The sequence below is a fragment of the Condylura cristata genome, unplaced genomic scaffold (assembly GCF_000260355.1).
Source record: "Condylura cristata isolate star-nosed mole 26May11 unplaced genomic scaffold, ConCri1.0 scaffold00012, whole genome shotgun sequence".
In the NCBI taxonomy this organism is placed as follows: Eukaryota; Metazoa; Chordata; class Mammalia; order Eulipotyphla; family Talpidae; genus Condylura; species Condylura cristata.
The window spans coordinates 33,184,835-33,208,067 of NW_004567113.1; the positions used below are offsets into that span (position 1 = coordinate 33,184,835).

The 23,233-nt window shown below is 38.0% G+C and overlaps 1 protein-coding gene across 1 annotated transcript in view; it reads left to right on the forward strand.

Moving 5' to 3' along the window:
- CORIN (corin, serine peptidase) overlaps positions 1–23,233 on the forward strand; it is a 126,681-nt gene that overhangs the window by 57,726 nt on the left and 45,722 nt on the right. Inside the window, exons 5-9 of the mRNA XM_004681309.2 lie at positions 2,794–2,907; positions 9,658–9,765; positions 12,683–12,793; positions 14,073–14,189; positions 17,723–17,827. Of these exons, the coding sequence (XP_004681366.1) occupies positions 2,794–2,907; positions 9,658–9,765; positions 12,683–12,793; positions 14,073–14,189; positions 17,723–17,827 (555 nt within the window). The remainder of the gene's footprint in view (positions 1–2,793; positions 2,908–9,657; positions 9,766–12,682; positions 12,794–14,072; positions 14,190–17,722; positions 17,828–23,233) is intronic.

Consider the following 23,233-nt stretch of genomic DNA (forward strand, 5'->3'; position numbering starts at 1 on the left):
CTGTACTAGAAATAGGCGGTGGGTGTGGTACAGAGGACTGAACCTGGATGCCATCCCTCACCATTGTAGACTGGTTTTTCCCTAGCTAGCTGGCTGTGTGCAATAGCTGTCAATCCCATGAGACTCCAGCTACATGTGTAACTACAACCCCTCCCCAAAAAGTTGTGACTGGAATGCTACCTATGTTTTAGGCTACTTGAAAGGCGAGATGTTTATGAAGCATTCTGTTAGTTGGACAGCTCTGCATAATTAAAAATGGAAATTCTGCTTATCAGCTAAAAAGAAATGAACACGAAACTATGGTGATGGCTCATGGGTGACTGGTGGTGGGAAGTCTATGGGGATTGCAACCAGATAAAAAAAAAGTATAAAATGAAGAATGATGGAATATATCTATATGTGTATATATGTATGTGTGTGTGTGTGTATAAAAGAAATGATATACTATACAAAGGTTATTCCAATTTTTACTAAAATATTGATTAATGAAACTTCCAAAATAAACAGAGTAAAGAAACTCTTTCCAGTATCCTAAAACCATGAGCAACCACACCTCCCACTGAACACACAAAAGAAATCCATTTCTGCTGAATCAGCCCAGACAAGGAATATCGATAATCAAAACAATGCCAGCAATGCCGTGTTTTAAATTTGATCCAGATTTGATCTAACATCCACAAAAAAACTAGCTTTACTGGAATAAAATTTATAAGGTTTTAAAGAGCAAATCTAGATGTAAAGAGCTTTCTAATCTTGAGCTTTCAGCTACATTTCCCAAGGAATCATCAGAGCCATAGGTGGGGAATGCAATAATTCTTGAGGCATTGCAGCTGCTGAAATGCAGACAGATGGAATTTCTGTACTTTCCAGTATAATATAGAAACACTCTCACACTAGGATAAACACTTATTCTTTGAAAATTTCCTCTTAACCCAAGAGAGGGGCTATTGTACAGACTGGCCAGTAAAATTTTAGTGTTTTGGCTTATTGTTTTAGATGTGGTTTCCTGTGTTCCTTTTAGAAGTTGGTATTTGTAGCTACAGGAATGCATTTCTTTGCTGAATCCTCTAAGATGATACAAAATATAAAGATGTTGACTACTTTGGCAGTGGAAATCCATAGATGTCATTTGTATTGATACTGAAATGAGGGATGCCATGGGGAAACAGACTTTTGTAGTTGATCTTGTGAAGAGTATGATTCAGGTAACATCAGAAGAAACTGACCAAATCAACTCATACTTTGTTCAGCAAATAAAAATGCTCATTTCTTTCATAGTGTTGGAAATAATCCGCACTAACCACATTTGTTTCCCCTTTGCTTTGTGGTAACATGTTGTGTTCCATTAGAGATTGAGGTGACTTTTCCCTGTTAGATATTTATGCCTCCTGATAGGACCGTGTACCCAGGAACATGGTGATGATGAGAGAAGTGGCCTTCTCAGCAGGAGTGTCCAGTCTGTACCTTCTGTATTTCCAGTTCTTACTTCACATATTCCATATGTCCAATTTTGGTTTAGTCAACAGAGTTCATCGCATCAAGGAGTGCATGTTCCAGGGAGGGTGGGGTAAACAGGCAGCTGCCCAAACAGCAGACCAAGGACGGCACTAGCTTTAGTAGAGGGAGGGAGACTGAGAAAAGTTTTCAAAGGTTGTGTTTTTCTATGGTTACTCTGAGCTCATGATAAAAGATTTTTTTTCCTGATTAAAAAGTAAGATATGGTCATTGGAAAAACATTTTTAGAAAGTGAAGTAAAAATGTACAAAATGATGTAAAAATAAACTACTACATTATTTTTAAAAAAGTGAAGTAAAGTACAATGAAGAAGTAAAATTTACTTTTGATCCTAAAATCAGAGTTACAGTACTTTTGATATCCTTCTTTCCAGGTCAAATTGTGTTACACTTTTGAGAACCAAATGGTGTGTTTTCCACTAAAATTATCGTGAACATTGTCCCAGAATGTTAAGTATTTTTTTCAGCACACTTTTCAATGGTTTTCACAGTATACCTTATTATGGAGGTAAATATTGCAAAAAATTTCTATAGTTTTTTCATTTAAGTTACAATGGTATGAACAGCCTTAAAAATAAAATCTTGCATTTTTCATAAAGATTTCCCTTATATGAAGTCCAAGATTTCAGGAAAAAAAAATCTGGGTCAAAGTTTATGGATATTTAATAGATGTTTGATGCACTCAACAAGTAAAGTATATCTTAACAATTAAATATATTTTAATACTTTGAACGGATTTATCCTTATATTGAATGCTTTTTTAAAAGAAGACTTTCTAGCTTACCTTACATTCACTTCATTTCATTGAATCATATTTGCTGACAATTTTAGCTGGCAGTAAGGTTAGTAAATACATTTCAAATACAGGACTTGGTTCTCTGCCTGTGGTCCAATGCACATCAACTATTTTTACATATTTTTCTCTGCCAACTTGAGTAGTATTTTAGGAGAGAATTTTAAATGTTCAAGTAATATCATTTTACATTGATTATTTCCAGTTATTAAAAATTATATTCCCTTTGGGTATTTTGGCTACATAAATTGTACAGCCTTTGAGGCTTCTGTTTCCACTTTCTCAGGCCAACAACAAGCTCTGTGTCATCACCAGGTAATTTCACAATGCTCTAGAGGACCCAAGAAACAATGGACAATAAAACTGAGAGAATTTAGAAGTAACTTAGTTCCACAGCAAAGGAAGGCTTTATTTTGTTTACTTATCTCTCCTAATTGAAAAAAAAGTTTCCATTCCAACATGTTTTTTTCTGTCCATGTTTGCCAGCGCTGTGCGGAGGGGGTGAGAGCTTCCTGTGTACCAGCGGGTTCTGTGTCCCCAGAAGCCTGCAGTGTAACGGTTACAACGACTGCGACGACTGGAGTGATGAGTCTCACTGCAGTAAGTGCCAGGCTGTGGGGCTTGGTCTCTGGGCACAGACATTCTATTTGGGGACCTGGAAACCAAAGGCATTCCATTGTCACATCCTGACAACCACCCATCACTTGGGTAAACGAGTTGCTTGGCCTTTCTAAAGTGCACAAGTGTGCTTATCTTCTCCCAGCGGCAAAGGGGTGTGTTTGCACACCTTGCAAAGGCCCCATTTCACAGGGACGCCAGAGCTCCAGGCCACATAGGAACAGGCCAGGGATTAAAGTGGTTTTGCACAAAGTCTTAAAATTGGGAGAAGGCTTTTTGTTTATTTTATTTGGGTGAGGATTTTTTGTTTTTGTTTTTAAAGCTTTGCGTATAAAGGTCAACTTTTTAAAAAAATGACATTTTTAATGGGAAAGTTTTTTAATATTTATGACACAGCAGGTGCAAAACGGCTTATTTGTTTATGCTCCTTGTTTGTTTAAACCAGGAGGTAGTTGATGACCTGAAAGTTTTAAATCCATGGATAGGTAAGCTCTGCCTCTAACTGCCTCAGTTTGCTTACCATTGATTTGATTAGTTGTTTGTTTGTTGACTAAATTGAGGCAGTTTATTGGGTAATATTTTAAGTCCATGTTTTCCAAACTGGCATTCCAGTAGTTGAGCCTTGAAAGATACTTGAAGAAAAAAACAAGTTTGAGGAATTCTATCAGATGTACCTATTAGAGTTAAAATATGTGCTTGTGCATTAAAGCTTCTGAGAAGCCCTACAGCCTAAAAAGACATTAATTTTGCTCAATTTGGTATTTCTTCAATTATTTGCTCAGATATGCCTTCACCTTTATTTATGTACTTGTGTATTTATGTTATGCATTTATTCAGTTTAGCTGACATTCTGTGGAATTTCAGTTATGCTATGAATAATTTTAGTAATGTTTTCAGTAAGACATTTGGTTTATTATTTGAAATTCTCTCTTCAAAAAAACCTACGACACATAATTTTCCATGAAGAACATTTTTATAGGGTATATAATTACATGAGGGAGTTAGAGTTAGGAGAAACTCCATGATATGGATTTAGGAGAAAATATTGTGTTGAATAGCAGCAATGGGGATTTAAATGATTCAATAAAATTATATCCAATTTGGGCCTCCCTGGTGGTCTAGGGGTTAAGCCTCAGTACTGTTGCCACTACATCCAGGGAGCTAGCCCATTTATGGCACAGCAAGCCTCTCCTGGCCCACCTGCTGCTCCTCTCAGTAGTGTATATCAGTAGAGTGCCTGTTCTGCTCCCCACTCTGGTGAATCTTCTTATCCCCACACCTGTAGCCTACACCCCAGTTCTTCTATGCAATATAGAAGTACTTACTTATCTCCCAGTTTTGGCCCATTTATGCATCATGTGTGTGTGTCTGCTCCAGATCGGGGCTCAATACTGGCTTCGTCATTATGTGCCTCTGTTACACTGAGCACAGCGCTTGAAACAGTGAGTGCTTTCTGCTGCATTTGTTGAAAATGAATTCAGAGAACAAATTTTCCTAGCCAGTGACTGAACAAAATGTTATTATTCTGTGAGGTTTTTAGCAATGGCCTAGAGCCTGGAAGGTTTATTTATTATTTTCTTAAGACTTACCTTCAAAAAATGAACTGGTTTAGTTGAGCAAATACACCCCTTCAAAATCCTTGTTTATGAAAACACTTTATTAGCCATTGGAGGTTTGTATGTGATTGTACCTGACCTTACAAGGACGTCTGCCTCTGAGGGTTAACATCTGCGCGCCGGTATTGCAGCATGCATGCTCATAGAAGAGGTCACTCCCTGCTGTCACCACCATGCCATAAGGGACAGTGGGGTCTGAATTAAAGTGTGGATGCTACTCAGAACATCTATGCAGACCACCACTACTGCCTGGAGAAGGAGCATTTGTTGGTCATCCCCAGTGATGAACAGAAAGAAACATTGAGCTCCTAGTTTCTAGCATTTACAGGAGGGATACAGCCAGAGGAGATCATGGCTTAGACGCAAAAATGATGCCCTGCTAAGCATTTTCCTGCTTTTATGATACAAATCAAATTAGATATCTCAATAGTGTATTGAGTTATTTTTTTAAGTCATCTTCAAAGTAAGGCAAGAAGGGATTTACTATTTGTGAATTCCTTAATGAGCGATACCAGAAGCATGGACCTATAAGATTTGGTATACTTATCAACAGAGAAGAAATCCCTTTTGGATAGACCTAGAGCAGAGGCTTAGGGTGCTGAATGACTAAACCAGCGTTTCAAAGTGTTAGGTTGGAGCTCACTCCCAAATGGTTCCAAATTGAAAGCTATTTTCCTGAAACTCTGCCACCTTTAACTTATTCTTGTCCTTAAAAATTTGGATTGATTGAACAATTTAATTTTGATCATTCATGTGATAGAAAAAGAATTATTTTGGGTGCTGTATGTGCTTTGCGAGGTAATTGACTAATAGAGCAGCACTCCATGTACCTAGGACTTTCTCCCATGACTAATTGTGTCATTTTTATCAGTCTCTTCCTAAATATTTGTTAAATGAACAGATCACCAACCACAGGGAACAATTTTAATAGTATAGTAAAAAAAAAATTTTGAAGTTCAGAAAAGTTTTCTTTTAAAAACTACTGTAGGCAGGCTACTTCTCTATCCCTCACTTTTGCCATCACGGAGGCTGGCTGCGCAAGCATCTCTAGGGGACCCATCTGCAAGGCTTGTGTTCAGTTGTTCTGGAGGTGGGGTGTCTCAGCTGCAGGACATTGTCAGCTCCCCCAGGCGACTCTGATGTGCAGACAGAGTTGACATTCCTGGAACAGAAGGTGTTGGGGTCTCCTTTGTTGCTAATGTTCTGTAACCTTTTGATCCTATAAGGAGAGCGCTCTCTAAAGCTCTCTAAGCTCTCCGCCTGGTACCTAGCAGGTGCTTATCAAGTAAGTAGGGGGGGTGGGGGAGAAGTATCCTGGGAAAAGCTGCTACAATGTTTACATAAATGGTACCACCTAAAACCTCTGTCAGATAGTTTGGATACCATGTCCTCTGAACTTAGGTTAAAGTTGCTTGGTATATTTTTGAGGACTGTGGTTTAACTAGCTGCACTGTACAGAATAGTGATGAATAAATTCTCAGGTCAGTCTGCTGGGTTCTTTACCATTTCCTGCTTCTGTGAACTTGGGCTATTTATTTAATCTGTTTGTGCCTCAGTTTTCTTGTTATGAAAATGAGCAAAATAATAGTAACTGTTGCTACTGCTGTGCAGAATGAAGCGCTGCATGTCAAGCATATAGACAGGTGAGGGTCTGGCACATGATCATGCTTACAGAGCATCAGGATTTATGTGACTACAGGTTCTGTTAGCATCGTCATCACACCCTGCTTTCCTTCCCCTCTCTACCCACCCTGCAAGTGCCTCTCACTTCCAGGGTGCAGCAATGGCCAGAAAAGAGCTGATAAAAGTGAGGTGACAAATTATGGAGGGGCTCAAATAGCACAGCAGGTGCAACAACTTAAAAGCACCACCTGAGACTATTTTGTGAAGAGGACAATCCAAAAAGCACAAAATAAAAACACATATTCCAAATGTTGCTGATTCACTGAAATAACTATTTGTTATTAGCCTTACTAAGATTTCCATGAAGATAAATACTAGAAAGATGTTCATCAAAATCATAAAAATATTTGAGATGGGCAGGACCTGAACACACCTCCTTATACAGACACAACAAATCTACACATGCACACAGAGAAATTCACTACGAAGGAAACCCCAAATCTGACAAGTACAGATCTCACAACAAAGGATACAAAGGCAGCAATGAGACAGGTTGAAAACAGACAGACATCCCCAAGCAAGATACCCCACCTTGAGTGGGAAGGCTCAGGATTGTGAGGGATTCTGAAAGTGCAAATCTTTTCCCCAGTTGTGATTCTTAACTAGGTGCAATTTAAGCCCCTAGGAGATGTCTTACAGTGTGTGGAGACACATTTCAGGATCTCAGCTGCAGAGGCTGGAAGCTGTGCTGGTGGTATTCAGTGAGTACAATGCCCAGTCAGCTTCCCATGCACGGCACAGTCTTCCAGAGCAAAGAATCATTCCATTCCAAATGTCAGTAGTACTGCAGTTGAGAAACTTTTCCTTAGAACCAGAAGCAAATTGACAAAGAAACCCAAGGGGTCAAGAAGGCTGGCATCATTCTACAGCTCTTCTCTTAAGGAGCTGGGCAACTGTGAGCAAATACACTTCTCTGGTCATGTCCGAATGAGTGGGTTTATGGGTGGCAACTATGAATCCATACTTGAATCTAGCATAGAGGCAGCACAATTATGATTATAGACTTAAGAGATTGAGTGAGTTGAAGGATGTTTTATAAAAGTTTTTCTGTTTCTTAGTTTTCTCCTTAAAAAAGTGTAACGATAATTTTGAAGGACAAAAGTTCAAAGAGCAAGGTGCCAAACTGAAATAAATATTAATACACGAGAACTTCAGAAGTAACATTTTGTATCTCATTAAGGAAAAAAAATATCTAAAAAACATCTATTTTAGGTCAGATGAAACCATGTTGTATTGAGTAAGAAAATCACAACAAGCTGCCTTTGAAAATTTTGATGTGTTGGCCCCAAATTGCACTGAAAACATCCCTTTTCAGTTTAAATAAACATTCCAATAAAAGAGACACTGTCTTTTTTTCCCCTACTTGCTGTGTATTTCTGGCTGTGCCGGGCCTCTGGTTAAAGTTTTGTGTGTTTATTAAATCACACAAACCAGAATGAGGTAACAAGTTGTTTTCAAAATTTGGCTAATTTTGTATGTAACCTCTGAAAATGGCTTCTGAGAATGCCCCAACAGTGGAAAGTTGAAACTGCACCTGTGTGAATAACAAGGATTTCTTTTAATGTTTGAATCATTTCCACTTATTATGTAATTTAATAATATCTCTGCTGAGGTGCTCTGGTATGAATAACAGGTGATTCCAGAAAAAGCCTCACCAAAGGACACGCAACTATTTTGGAAATTTTTGGTGTGCTCTTAGGTTATTTGAATCTAAAAGGAGTGTTTGAGTCCTTCGTCCCAAAATAAAAAAAAACAAAAAAAACAAAAAAAACCAGTGATTTTAAAATCTGCCACCCTTTATACTTGTCCCACCCTCAAATTGAAAACCTTGGTTATTGCCAATATTGCTCATGATCCAAAACTTTCTGTAAGAATAGTTTGGATTAAAGCAAAAAACAAAAAAAAGACCTTTTACAACCTTCCCAGGAAGTGCAGGTATCTTGATGCTTAAGTTCCCCACCTCTGCCTGGGGCCAGAGCACAGATGCCATGAACTTTCTCTACTCAGCCATGCCTGCCTGTGTTGGCCCCAGTCAGCTGAGGGGTGCGGGACGGGAAGTCAGCACTCCCTGCTGAATGGAAGCAGCAGTCCTGACCTCATTTGCTCTCCCATGTTCCTTTCTGATGATCATTTTCTTTTGAAAATTATTCAGCCTGGGGGAAATGTGAAAAAATACTTAGAAATGTGATCAAATGTTCATGAGTATGTGTGTTTGAGTGTGTACACATGAACACCCTCTTACTGAAGGTGCTGAAGAGAGGCTCTCTTGGGCCCATTCTCTTTTTAAATATTGTGATTTTAAAAGGTATTTCAATAGCTTCTTTTTAGAAGAATGCTTTTTGACATCCAAATTTAATGATTGATATAAAGAACAAGTACAACCTGTTGATGTGGCTAACAATGTAGTTGATCAAGGTGCAATACTGAAAAGTGAATTGTCATTCAGGTTTGAGTGTGTGGAGTGAAAAGGTACCCACACCTAAATGTGTAAGATAATAGATTTCTGCTTGAGGAGAACTGTCAGCTAGAATTCAGGAGATGGGCTATTGACCAAAAATTCTTGATCTTTACCAGCCAAATATATCCTTGAATGTACCCTTTCCCTTCACACTCACAGTTCCTTCTACTTGAAGCATGCTGAACTTTCCTCTCCAGCACACCACTGAAAATTTTGCCCATATCCCATGAGTCCTCTACAGACTTAAGAAAAATGCTTTTGCATTTAATTTCCTTTAAGGGAAAAACACATTTTAGGAAATCTAGTTTCTGTTAAATGAAGAATTTTTACATATTAATATTAAACATTTCAATAGCTTTATTGGGGAATAATTATATATGCCATGCATCTAACACACTGATTTTTAAGAAATTTAGAGAACTGTGAAACTATCTCTAAATTCCAATTCTAAAATGTTTTCAACACCCCCAAATTTCCCTCCCTTCTATTTGTAGTCAGTCTCCACCCTACCAGCGTGCCCTAAGATAACTACTGCTTTGGTTTCTTTCTCTCTCTCTTTTTTTTTTTTCTGAAAACTTCATTAGTTTCATATGTAGTCTTCATGTTTGGTGTCTTTTACTTAATGTTTTGGAGGATTATTTTTAGGAAGTAACTGCTTACCCTCCATTAAAGTCACTCATCCAACAGGAACATAAACTTTATTAAGAACTATGACTAGGTAGCATAAGGTAGAAGTCAGGATATGATTTTTAGAAAATGACTTGCATCCAGATGTTCCAAGCCTTGATTCTGCAGGAAATTATTATGGGCCCTTGAACCAGTCATGACATCTTCGTTCCACAATCTTCTCACCTATAATACAATAGGTGTAGATAAGAGCATCACTATGAGTTCCCTTCCTGATGTGTTTTTGTTAAAGTAGTGCAACATCCTGTTCTCTCCTGTTGACACATTGGTGGCTTCCCTTATTTGCAGATTGCAGTGAGAATCTGTTTCATTGTCACACTGGCAAGTGCCTTAATTATAGCTTTGTGTGTGATGGATATGACGATTGTGGGGACCTGAGTGATGAACAAAACTGTGGTAAGTAGCATTATTTCCCTAAAGGTTTTAATTTAAAATAACAAAAATTTGTAACCAACAAGGGTTTTTTCCCAACTTATTTTAAACCAAGAACATCATTTGTTAATGTGATTAGTGGGCTTGATTGCAAAATAGTTTGTTCCTAATTTTTTGAGAAGTTTTTAAAAAATTTTGAGGTGGTCATGTCATATGTGTAAATACAATACTTTTATTTGTTTATACATCATACTAAGAGAATGGTAAAGAAATGGAGTGGAAAGTTAAAGAAAGGTGTTAATACTGTGCATTCATCTCTGTTTCTTCTTGAGAATGCTCTGTTCTTTCTCTAGTTAAAGTTAATTGATCATTTTGAGTTCTCTGTAAATCTTTGTAGACAGATTGACTGTGCCTGTTCCTTTTATTATATGTAACAATATCTCCCTTTTTTGATTGGCAAGAAGTACAAAAGCTGCTTCTTGCAATAGTGCCACCTAAGGTTAGCATGGCACATTTGGTTTTTGTACAGAGGCAGATCTTATCTTTTAAAGAATAGACCTCCCTTTTTAAATGTTGTATTTAATTCTGAAGGCCAGCTTCTTCATTAAAACCAGTAAAATCCTTGATTCCTTACCTTTGGACCTTGCACTTGGCTTTAGAATTTTTAGGAAGTAAATTAATGGATGGCATGGAAAATCTGATATAAACAGAAGGACAGACTGAGATCTGAGGGACACTGGGCACAGCATGTGAGCTTGCTCATATTTTTCCATATTTAAAAATAAGGAATGTTGGGAATGGATCGGGAATGTGATCAAGGAGTGATTCAAAGTGACATGTATCAGAAATGGCCCCATATCGGGAAACTAGGTAGTTTCTAAAACATCATGAAGCTAACCTCACTTCTTACTTCCTCCATATAGATATATACATATACCCAAGAGTCACTAGATATTTATTAGTTAACTTCCAGGATTGATTAGCCATGGGACAAAGATTGAGGAGATAATTGTAATTGGATATATCATAGAAGTAATAGTTCGAAGCCACCTTAAAGATTATCAAATCCAACCCCTTCTATTACTAGTGAGTAAAGAGAAAAGAAAGGAACGATGCAAAGGACAAGAATAAAGACTGGAGAGCAGCTTGATAGTTGATAGGTTAATAGAGAGGACCAGGTTATAGTAACAGGTAAAAAGGAATGGTCTTACAACATAGTCATATGGATATCATGAAGTGTGTGCTTGCTCATAGGGTGACCTTGTCCTTACATAAGGCAACAATTACAACTTTCCATATAGTATTCTCTGCCGCCTGTCTTTGGTAGGCTGAGCATCCAGAGGCTCTTCTGGTTCCTGTACAAGCATCTACTTACTGTCTTTTTTTCTTTGTACTGTGTGTTCTGTATACTGCACTTTATTGTTCCAATATATCCTTAGTATCCATGGTCTCTGTAGGAACCTATGGCAGTGGCATGATAGTCCTTTATTAATGAATCTTTTGATCATGAATCTACATACATTTAAAGGACTTTTTATGTTAAAATTGTTCTGTCTGATGGTAAGGAAGCCCACAGGATTCCACTCTTTATGAGAAGAAATCACTTATTTTTCTTTCCTAAGGAATGTACAATTTGGAGCAGTGATTAAATCAGGGTTAAGACAAATCATGAAAAGTAGACACATATTTGGCATTGCTTGTCCAGGAGTTCTTTGAAAAACAAGTTCTGTTATATTGAGAGAGTTCGAGGGAAAACCTAATCTTAGCATCCAGAGAGATAACACAAGATAGATTTGCCTTTCCAAATTTACTAAGAAGTCACAATTCTTTGAAACTTGATAGGATTGTAACAAATATATCATACCAGTTATTTACAATGTGGAACCCAAATCATAGTTCTGTTTAGCTGAGCCAGTGTAAAAATCAGAAATTTTTTATGAGGGAAGAAAACAACAAAACAAAACACAAAAACAATAAATGAAGGCCTCCCTGATGGCACGGGGGTTAAAGTGTCAGTGTGATCAAGCCGCAGCCACTGCAGCATGAGTTCGATCCCTGGCCAAGGAGCTGACCCAGATAGCATAGCAGACCTCTCCTGTCTCTTCTGCTGCTCCCCTCAGCAGTGTATTTCAGTAGATGCATCTGTTCTGTTCTTCACTGTTTCTGGTGAATCCTGTCACCTCCTTCCCATAATTTTGGCCTACACCCCAGTTCTTATATGTATAAATAAGTAAAAATCTTTTTTAAAACAGTAAATGATGGATTCTGAGGAAGCAGGACAGTTGTTATCCTAAAAACAATAGGTTGCCCCTCACCTGACGGTGGCCAGATGACCAACTGTTATAGTGGGAAATAAAACTCAAAACACAGTGTTATTTTATTTTTTCCTTACATTCCATTAATTTTCAGTCATTTACATAACTATATAATTTAAGGGCTACATTTTCACACCTCCATATTTACACACTTTCACCTTCAACCCTCCTCCCTATTCCTGGTAACTAGTATGCTTTTTAGAAAGTCTAAGAATAATTTTTGTTGTGCTCTACCAATATTCCTTGTTATTTATCTTCCATCCAGTTTATAAGTGAAACCATCCAGTTTCTGTCTCTTACTTTAGAAGCCATGGTCTCTCAGTATCATCACCTCCAGATCCATCCATTAGATCCCCAAAGGTGCAGTTTCATCTTTTTTCAATAGCTAAGACTTTCCACTGTCCACATATTCCACAAGGTCTTTATCCAGTTATGGTCATTGGGCACAACACGGTGATTGACAACACAGAATTTTAGTTGCAAGCCCTGTTGTAGCTAATTATTGAAGGTATTCCGACAGTAGAGACAGACTAGCCAGACTCCCCTCAGCTGGGACTGTGAGCCGCACTGCTCTGAGAGCTCGTCCAGCTGGCTCTCCATGTGCCACTGAGGTACCTTTTTTGCAGATTGCAATCCCACCAGGGAACATCGCTGTGGGGATGGACGCTGCATCCCGACAGAGTGGGTCTGCGACGGCGACCAGGACTGTGTGGACAAGTCTGACGAGGCCAATTGCTGTGAGTGCTGGGACCTGCATTTTGCTTCTAGTTCTATTTCATCGTGTTGTGTTTCTGGTTGAGCAGACTTCAGGTAGCTGTTGCACTACTTACTAAAAATCAGTTTGCCTAGTCATTTAGTCATCCACCCCACAAGAAACTAAACTATACTTGATAGGGAATAATACAATGATTAGAAAGAGTAATAGTAACTAGAAAGTTAATGTGATATATTTGATACACATTCGAACTAATTAAAAATTTTAATTTCTACATTTGTTGTCCAATAAAAGTATACAAAATGAAGACTTAACCGATTATTTGAGGCAAAAATGAAATGTAGACTACATGATTTTTATTTTGATGTCATATAAATTAATTAACAGATGTGATGAATGCCTTGCTTCCCCCTCCCTGGATTGACTGGCATTTCGTCGGAGTCCTTGCTTAGCGGACATGGTGGAACAGAGTGGGCTCTCTCGACAGGTCCAGAGAAAGCAATAGCATGATATCAAGTGTGATGATCCTGGTATTGAGTCTTGATTCAAAAACAGAGACTTGATATGAGACAGTGAAGCCCAAAGTCACATCAAACGTGGGTTTCTGATGGTCTTTACACAACCCTCAGCAGTCAGAAGGTTCATGATCATTAGACCACTCCTTTGAAATGCCAAGTTTCACAATCAAGTTTTGTAATAACTTATTATGTGTGAGGGACTATGTCATTTCTTTCACCTATGTCATTTCACTGGTTTATTAGTCAGATAGACAGAGAATACAGTGTTGAGATTAATAGTTAAAAATTTGCCTTTATCTCTAGCCCAAATTGTTAACAACCATGTGTAATGAGACAGTCATTACATTCTCCAAGCTTCAGGTTCTGTATTTTAAATAAGGTCGATCATGTCTGCTTTGCAAATTTGTGAGGAGGATTTGAAATATATATATAATATTCCTATCACAGTCATTGCCATAGAGTAAGCCTTTAATAAATTGTACCTTTTTTAGTAGTAATAGTACTGTGGCCTTCGTTAATATTATTTTCCACTATGTTGTTATCAAGAACAAAATAATTTTGAGTAAGTATTATTTAATAAGGGAGGAGACATTCTGAAACAAAGGTTTACCATTCCAAAATGATGTGAAATTAAAAAAAAAATTCCTAAGTTCATATTTACACAGAACATTTATAGATTCAGAATGCTTCATTTCTAAGTAATACCAGATAAACAGCAATCAGGTGTGTGATGAACACACTGAAAATGGTACAAGCGAGTAACGTGTTCTTGGCCTCTCCTAGCCTGTCTCAGCCAGGGTCTGGTGGAATGCAGAAATGGGCAGTGTGTCCCCAGCACCTTCTGGTGTGACGGACTTGAGGACTGTAAGGATGGAAGTGATGAAGAGAACTGCAGTAACAGTAAGTTAATGCCATGTGCCCCTGGGACATTTCTTATCGATAGGCCTTCCCTTGGGAACAAAGCCAAAAGTAGAAGTTCCTTAGTGCTTTGGGATTTCCACATAAAAATATCAGCTACCTAACACCATGGTCCTCAGAAAATCCTTTCTTGTGGAAAATATAATTCCCAAGCAACTTATACTGAAAAACTATTCTTAAGAGAAAACAGTAGAAGCTAAACACTTAAATAACCTGGGAAGATACATTTAACTGTTTTATGGGGAAAGATATATAAAAAGTTGAACATATAATATTCAATTAAATTAGATAATTAGATTAGATTCCAATTAGAAGGAATTGGCTTCTGAAATTAAATGTAACAGCTTCCTAAAATAACCATGTTCAGAGAGGCAGCTTAATGCTTCATATTACCAAGCAATATACTTAAACACACTACAAAGGGACTCTGATAGCCATCTGTGAAATGGAAAAGCAAAACATGAATCAAATAAATTGGTTTTTAAAGTGTGACTATTTCTGTCAGAAAAGAAAGTTCCATACTGATTGTTTTAAGCCCCGATTTGTATTGGAGCACCTCTCAGTACAGGCTTGGAAGAACATTCCTAGATTTAAAATTCTCTGTATTTATTCATAAATGACCTTCCTGTTTATCAACATACATACTTAAGAATGTGATTGCAGCCCAAATTTAGGGTTCAAGCCCTAAAGTTTGCTATCAACTGTCTGCTTGACTGAGACCTTTTACTTAACCTCAGGATGCCTTAGCTTCTGTGCCCTTAAACTCAAAATAATAGTGACTGTTTCACTGGCACATGGTGAGCTCTCAGTGTTACTAACCTGTAGCCATTATTTTAAGGATGTATTGGATCTAGCTACCTAACATCAGCTAATAAGAATGAGCATTTGTAGATAAATTGTTTTTTTTCATGATGAATATTGATCACTAGGCTAGTTTTAATGAAAAAACTTTCCAGATTTAAAAGGAGTAAATTTTAATCACAGGTTTATAATACATATATAATATATATCATGTATATATATGATAATCTATTATATAATTGTATGTGCGTTTGGAGAGAGAGAGAGAGAGAGAGATTGAGCTTAGTTTTACAATTTGGAAATTCTTTTCTATGCATGATTTAGTACATCTTCCCTTTGGATCAAATTGTGATTCTACATAGCTCATCTCTCTGGTATAATTGAGGATTCCTCACTATACAACAGAAGGATTTTCAAATTAATTTCCTTTCACTCATGAGATGTAAAGAAGTCATAGCATAAAATAGATTGAAAATAAAAGGTTAACATATTTATATTATATACTCTGAGTTCAATGTGATAGCATATGTGATGTTGCTAATACATGGTCAGTCAGCAAGCAGAACAACTCATGATTACTGTAGGCTCCCAGGGAGGTAGGCATGACATAGACAACACACACATCATATCAATGTCTGACCACGAGGTGATGTATGTCATGCAGGAAGCTTTAGGGTGCTGGGATGCATGCCCTGGCAAGGGTTTTTGGGAGACTTCCATAAAGAAGAGTTAGTGGAGGTACGATCTGAAGAATAAGTGTAGTTAACAACAGAGAGTGGGTCTGGAGAAAGCATTTGGGACAGAGGAAACCACTTGGCCAAAGGTCCTGAGATGGGAGGGAGCGAGGTATGCTTAGGGCATCCTGGGAGAGCATCTTGATTAGAGAGTTGAGTGTGAAGGGGAGCGTGGTGCTACAGAATCACCCTCCACAATGATCATTGCTTGGTTCTCCTACACAAGACATGGGAGATATGTAGAGTCTATTTCTTCCAGGATTTGCAGCCTTATTGAAAAGACAAGTCTTAGTGCCCTCCCTGGTGGTACAATGGGTTAGGATGTTGCACTGCAAGCTAGCTGCAGCCTCTTCAGTATGAGGATCCCAGCCCAGAGGTGACCCACATGGCACAGCAGACCCTTCCTGTCTCACCCACTGCCCATTGCTCCCCTCAGTTGTGTACTTTTTCTATCTGCCTGTTCTGCTCCCTACTCTGTCTTTGGTGAATCCTCTCACCGCCCCTGCACCTCTGGCCTGTACCCCAGTTCTGTATTCATAAATAACTGACTCTTAAAAAAAAAAAAAAAAGACAGGTCTTTACAACCCTCAGTCTCTGCCCCAGCCTCCTGGTTAATCCCCCTCACCCTCCATCTCAGTGACTCCAGCCTGCACAGTTTTTTATTCCAGGCCTCTGCATATTGTGCCTGCATCAGCTTACCCCATCTGCTTACAAACACTATTGCAGAATTGCCCCTTACTGCCTGAGTTTGTTTCCACTGCACCTTACATGTACACTCAATAAGGTGAAGCTGTAGGTTCTAGAATTAGAGTAGTAGCCCTTGTGCTCTTTAGTTTTAAAAACTTAGTTCCTAACTTGTCAAACAATATATTGCATAATATATACTTAATAGCAACTGAAATAATAAATGTATGTTGTCCTAATGAACTTTCTTTAAGAGATGAAAGCCATGAAAATTCTCCTGGTTTACCTACCTGGTTTCTCCTAGAGAAAGAGAGTGGTATTTCTTTTCCACAGGCTATGATGTACATAGCCTTGTTGCACATTAGTAGTACTGAACAGGAGAAGGAGTTCAGCATAATAAACATTGTGAGAACTATAGATAAGAAAGATTTATATACATAATACTATTGCTTATACTTAAACATGTCTTGCAAGATTTTAGATTCCAGATGATGCATCTGAAATTGACTGTAATGGGGGACGCTAGAAAGAGAATGGGCAGTAATTTAAAACTTGGTCCATTTAATCTACAGTTGACCAGAAATCAGTGGGAAAAGCAGTTTCCTCTACATACTTTAAGGAAAAGTCATTAGACTAATGTTACTGCTGTCATTCATTTGGAAACAAAAAACCCAACTCTTGGGTGATTACAATGGACCAATGATATTTTCCAAGGATATACAGAAAATATGGGTAACAGCTGCATAAAATTTGTAACAAAGCATCCATCTTGCATTGCTGTTGATGCCATTTTTTTTACTAGGGAAAATTGTTATTTAGTATTAGAGAAATGATTATTAGGGAAAGCATTTTCCTTAGTGGGAAGTCTAGAGCTGGGAGAAAATGACTCCTTAAAGTAATACCTTTGTATTCAAAATTTAGCATCTTTAGATTGGCTTTTCCTGCAAATCGAATGATTTTTTATTTTGTAGTCAAGTATGTGCACCTATATAAATATAAAACTCTCTTTTTTTTTTCTCACTAAAAGCCACTACAACCCCCTTTAAAAAAATAGGCTGTCTTTTATTTCTTCATTCCTACATAGTCCTTTTGGAATAATTGTGTTCTATTTATTCAATTGCCAAGAAAGTCAATCCAGACAGTACCTATTCAACATGTGTTCAATATTTATAGAGAAGTTGGAAGGAAATTAAAGTTGTATCATCCCTTGTCTCCCCCAGATGTTCTTGATCCTTTAGATCCCAGTGTAAGGAATTTAGAGATGATAAAAGTGAATGTGCCTGTCCCCCTCTTTAGGTCAGACTCTATGCCAAGGAGACCAAAGATGCCTCTACAATTCCTGCCTTGACTCATGTGGTGGTAGCTCTCCCTGTGAGCCCAACAATGGTCGGAATAACTGTAGTAAGTACGGCAGCTGATAAATGCAATCACTGTGACAGGATATGCATTCAACTTTTTTCTTTTGCACTGACATGAAAATGCTGAAGTCTGGAATGCCGGCAAAAAGTGCACATCCATTTTCTTTCTTTTTTAAAAGTTGCATGTGGTAGCAGAAAAGAAACAAAATGGTCTTAATTAACTTAAATCAGAAACAAATGTGTCATTGTGGATGGACTATAAATCTACATTGCTTAATATCATTACCATTACTTTCAGCTGAACAGCAGCTCCTATATAATATTTTTTTGGCTCTAGCTGCATGCAGATGCTATCCTTTTTCTTTTTTAAAGCACAGCTTCAAAAGTGGAAGCTATCCAAAAAGCAAATTGTTATGAAATTCTTCTAAATAACCACGTAGAACTATCACGGTCTGTTAAAATCTATACTCACCTTTCCAGGTCTGTCAAAATCTATACTCACCTTTCCAGGAACTTTGTTAACCTATAATGATCTTGAACCATTATTTTAATTGTACCACTGACAATGTAACAGCTCCAAATAGTGGAAACAAGTGTGTCTCTCTAACTGGCTTTCAGGAGGGGGAGATGGTAAGGGAAGACAGAAGGCACAGAAGCAGCAGAGAATAGAACAGATTCTCACTGGAAATTTGAGATGAATTTAAGAAGTCCCAGAGACTGATTTCTAGCAATGATTTCTTACTTCTGGACTCTGCTTTCATAGTCTACTCACTGCTTTCATTTTTTATAGCCTGTTTTTAGCCTCACCTTCAGCTTGAAGCTTGAAACTTAGAAGATGACCATATTTCAGTTGGCAAGAGGGTATGACTTATTAACACATGTACTCTCAAGCAAGGTGCTCAATGCTGGGAGGTTTAGTCTTGGATTTGCTGCAGTTTGGGGCTACTAGTCCTAGTTTTACTTATGATCCTTTTGGATCAATGTAGACTTTATTGTAGTTACCCCTATAACTATTATGGAAACTCAATGTATGAAAACAGTGGCCTGGAAGGAGCGTGAGGAAGGCAACTAATTAAAAAGCTAGTTGACTGGAACTGTTCATTTAGAATCATAAGCATTTAATTAACCATTTGGCTTAAAGCACAATACTCTCTTCGATTTCTGTTTCCTGTATAAGAGAAGAGTTCATATAGTTAGTAGTCATAGATATTAGTGACTCAAATTATTTAAAGATACATGCATGTGTATATGTGTATAAATCTATGTGGGTGTGTGTGGTAAATATATATGTGTATATGTGTCTAGATATTTGGCAGGCTGTAGGGTTTATTGTTTAATGCAACTTATCACCAAATCAGTCCTGGGACTTTTTCAGAACTTGGAATGAGTAATTTGAACTTGGAATGAGTAATTTCAGTGGCAACAGTGTTGTCTCTAAGACATGGGTATAATTAAAGCTTGGGGGGGGGGTTTCTGTCATGGCTCTTACTGTTAAACAAAAAATATCAAAAGGTCAATGTTTGTGTCTAGTTGGGTGGGAAGCACTTGAAGTATGTCATCCTAATTTCTCTCTATTTAAACTACTTTAAAATTAAACATTTAAAAATGGCTTATCACCTGCCAAAATTAGAAGTTGTGTGAAGAACACTAAATAACTCTGGTTCATACATTCAACCAATATTTTTAGAGTGCATACAATGTTCAGTGTGATGGACATTGGGCACTTTATTGGCAAAGAAGAGAGAGAATTATAAACATTGTGGAGATAATTTTTCAGCATGGGAAAACATACTGCTTACTTCTCAATCTTACATACCTCTCTAGTTTTCTGCAAACACTTCCTTTTACCTAGTGTCCTACTGTTTTATCAGCTTTTCACTTCTCCATCGATGTTCTTGCCAGGTTCCTTCATGTTAGTCAGCAAACATTTGAATATCCCCTCTTCTTACTGCTAGATACTAGGCTGGTATCCCCTCTGTGTTTGAAAGTATACACCCAACTTCCAGATGAATGTAAAGACATTATTATTTAGTTAAAAAAGAAAAGAAACCTTAATGATAAGTGTATATGTTTGTTTGGTTCTCTGTGAAGATAAACAAGTGTGGCATTTCCTCTCCAAGTCCTTCACGCCCTTGAAAGTATGATCCTTTATAGATCTTTGCCATTATCAGAGACTACTGCTATTTAGACCCATGGAACACTCCCTTCTCTGGTTTTGTGCCAGTGGTGAGTGTATATTCTGTTTGGCAGAGTAAGCCTTACTCTGAAGTCACTGTGCATCTAGTCTTGAAGGCAATGGTTCTTATCAGTTCATAACATAGCATATAGCTTTCTAGTGGTCCTAAGATGTGCTGCGTAGGTTTAAAATCCTCAGATGATTCCTATGCAGAGCTACAGTTGTAAATGATGGCTTTAGTAGCTTGTAACTAGACTGCAGGGTATGTGACATCCCTAAAATTGGATATGAAAAAGTCTTCATAGTTTTAAAAAATTTTTAATAGAGAAGGTTTGTGGCTTATCTCTAATCCCAGAAATGCCTAGGATTTAGGAAAAAATTTAAAAACCACATCTTTGACATTATTATGTACTTATAGGTATGAAGTATTACTGTATCACTGAATCCACTCATAGCCCAGAATCTTTAACATTTTTGTGCCATGCTGGAATGCAAACACAAACACATCTTGTCTAAGTGGGTAGGAGCAGGAATGTTCTTTCCTCACTACTACCTTAGTGTACAGTGTGGACAGTTGGGGGAACCTAAGGAAAAAGCAGTGTCTGGGCATGTGTCTTTTCCCACTAGTCTATGCCATAAAACTAGCTAAAACTGCCATGCCCAAGGACCCTTCCAGGTTCCATAGTGATCCACCAACCTTTAGTTCTACATATTTACATATATATTTACATATATATTTTTTCTCTCTAACACCAAGGAAATTAATATCTTTGATTTTGGATATTTTCCCATTACTCTGTCAACGCCCTGTTCCTTTCTTTGCAAAATCTACTTCAAAGGAACAAATAACAAATGTGGTCTGGTAAAGAGGTTAAACACCCTAATGGTTAATAAGGACTGCAATCCTTGGGAGTAAGTAGTAAATGATAGGAAAGAGCTCTTTATTGAAGTATTCCAGCTAGTAAGTGAAAATCAATGGTGGAATAAGAATATCACTGAGAGGTAACATAATGAATTAAGGGCTTAAAGCATTGAGCATCTACAGCTGCTGACAGAAAAAAAAAAAAGAAGACTGGATGTGCCTTTTGGTGAAAGAATACTGCAGCACCTATAATCTTTCCAAGGGGGATGAAACCTAATCAGCCCTCTGGATTCAGTTGCCAGTGTTCAGGAAACAAGGAGGATGGAGGAACATGTTTAATCTCACAGGGAGTGCAATCAGCAAAATTTAAATTTTGGCACACTCCATAGGTCAAATCCCTGGTTTCTTCAGTAGTTAAAACACAAGGAAAAATAAAGGGATGGAGAAAGAAACTGGATATTGTAAGAGACATAAAAGACAAAACTAGGCAGATGGCCAACAGGCATATGAAAAAAATGTTCACATCACTTTTAATAAGGGAAATGCAAATCAAAACCACAATTACCACTTCACACCAGGGAGAATGGCACATTAAAAAAAAACTAGCATCAACAAATGTTGGCGAGGATGTGGAGAAAAAGGAACTCTCCTATACTGCTGTTGGGAATGCAAACTGGTACAACCACTATGAAAAGCTGTTTGGAGGTTTCTCCAATTGCTAAAAGTGGAGCTTCCATATGAGCTAGCAATTGTACTCGTAGGTATTTACTCACAGGACATAAAAACATTAATTCAAAAGGACACCTGCACCCCTATGTTTATTGCTATACTATTTACAATAGTAAAGACGTAGAATCAACCCAAAATATATTACTGGATCAAGAAGATGTGGTACATATACACTGTAGAATATTACTCAGCAATCAAAAAAGATAAACTCACGTCATTTGTCGCAACATGGGTGGAGCAGGAAGGGATCGTGGTTAGTGAAATAAGCCAGAAAGAAAAATTACCAGATGGTTTCACACATAGCAGGAGTGTAAGGGATCTGAAAAAGTAATTGTAATAAAGTAAAAACAAAAATCAGGGCCCTCCCTGGTGGCACAGCAGGTTAAAGCACAGTACTAAGAAGCAAAAGCCACTTCAGCATGAGTTCGATCCCTGCCCCTGAGGTGATCCGCATGATGTGGCAGATCTCTCCTGACCTGGCTGCTGCTTCCCTCAGCAGTGTACTTCCTCAGTCAGCCTGTTCTGCTCCCCACTCTGTCTCTGGTGAGCCCTCTCACTGCCCCTGCACCGCTGTCCTGTACCCCAGTTCTGTATGCATAAATAAAATCTTAAAAATCAAACAATTGTAAACCAGAGACATTCTATGGAGGTGGAGAGGGGGATAGGATCAAAGCTGGGATGGGCAGAATGCACGGTACTGTGGTGAAGGCATATGGGTGAATTGGTGGTGGGGAAGTCCAGGAGGATTACAACAAAGATGAAAAGATGTACAAAATGAAGAATGAAGAATAATGTAATTTTAAAGATTTATTTGTGCATACAGAACTGGGGTACAGGCCAGAGGTGCGGGGGCAGAGAGGATTCACCAGAGACAGTGGGGTGCAGAACAGGCAGATCCATGAAGCACACTGCTGAGGGGAGCAGCGGGCTGGTCAGGAGAGACCTGCCCTGCCATGTGGATCTCCTCTGGGGCAGGCGGGTATCAAACTCATGCAGAAGTGGCTTTAGCTTCTTAGTGCTGTGCTTTAACCCGCTGCGCCACCAGGGAGGGCCAGAATAATGTAATTTATATATAAAAAATGGGCAAGCCTAAGCTCTACTATCTGTGGTATGGTACACAATAAAACTACAAAGAAAGTGATGACAAAGCTCAATGGTTTCTTGGGGTGGGAGGAGAAAATTAATAGAAGGCAGGGTACATGGAATGTATGGCAAAGGTCATTTTCTTGATCTGGTTTGTAGTTATAAGGATGAAAACTCATCAAACTATTAAAAATCATTATAAAAACAGATTGAGAATTGAGGCCATGATAATTCTTGGAACTTTATATGCCTCAATGCTGTTGAAAAATGACATCTTCTCATGTAAATGGTCATTTGATACATGGTTTCCAATGACTTAAGAGTATTGCTTCAGGATAAAAATGTAACACCTTTTAGTGAATAATCTACATTTTCAGGTTAACTAAATTTGTCAGGCTTTGAAAGGGGGGATAGCCATGAGATTCCATTAGGATCATTTCCCCCCAAAGGTTATTTATTAAACCTCATCAGTGTTGTGAACACTGTAGTAGGCATGCTGCTAAACTTGCTTGGTTCCAGTCCAATGCCATTTAAATATCCTCACATATTTGTGAAGTGATTGCCCTCTAGTGGTTTTTTAAAGTCATGATCGTTTGTGA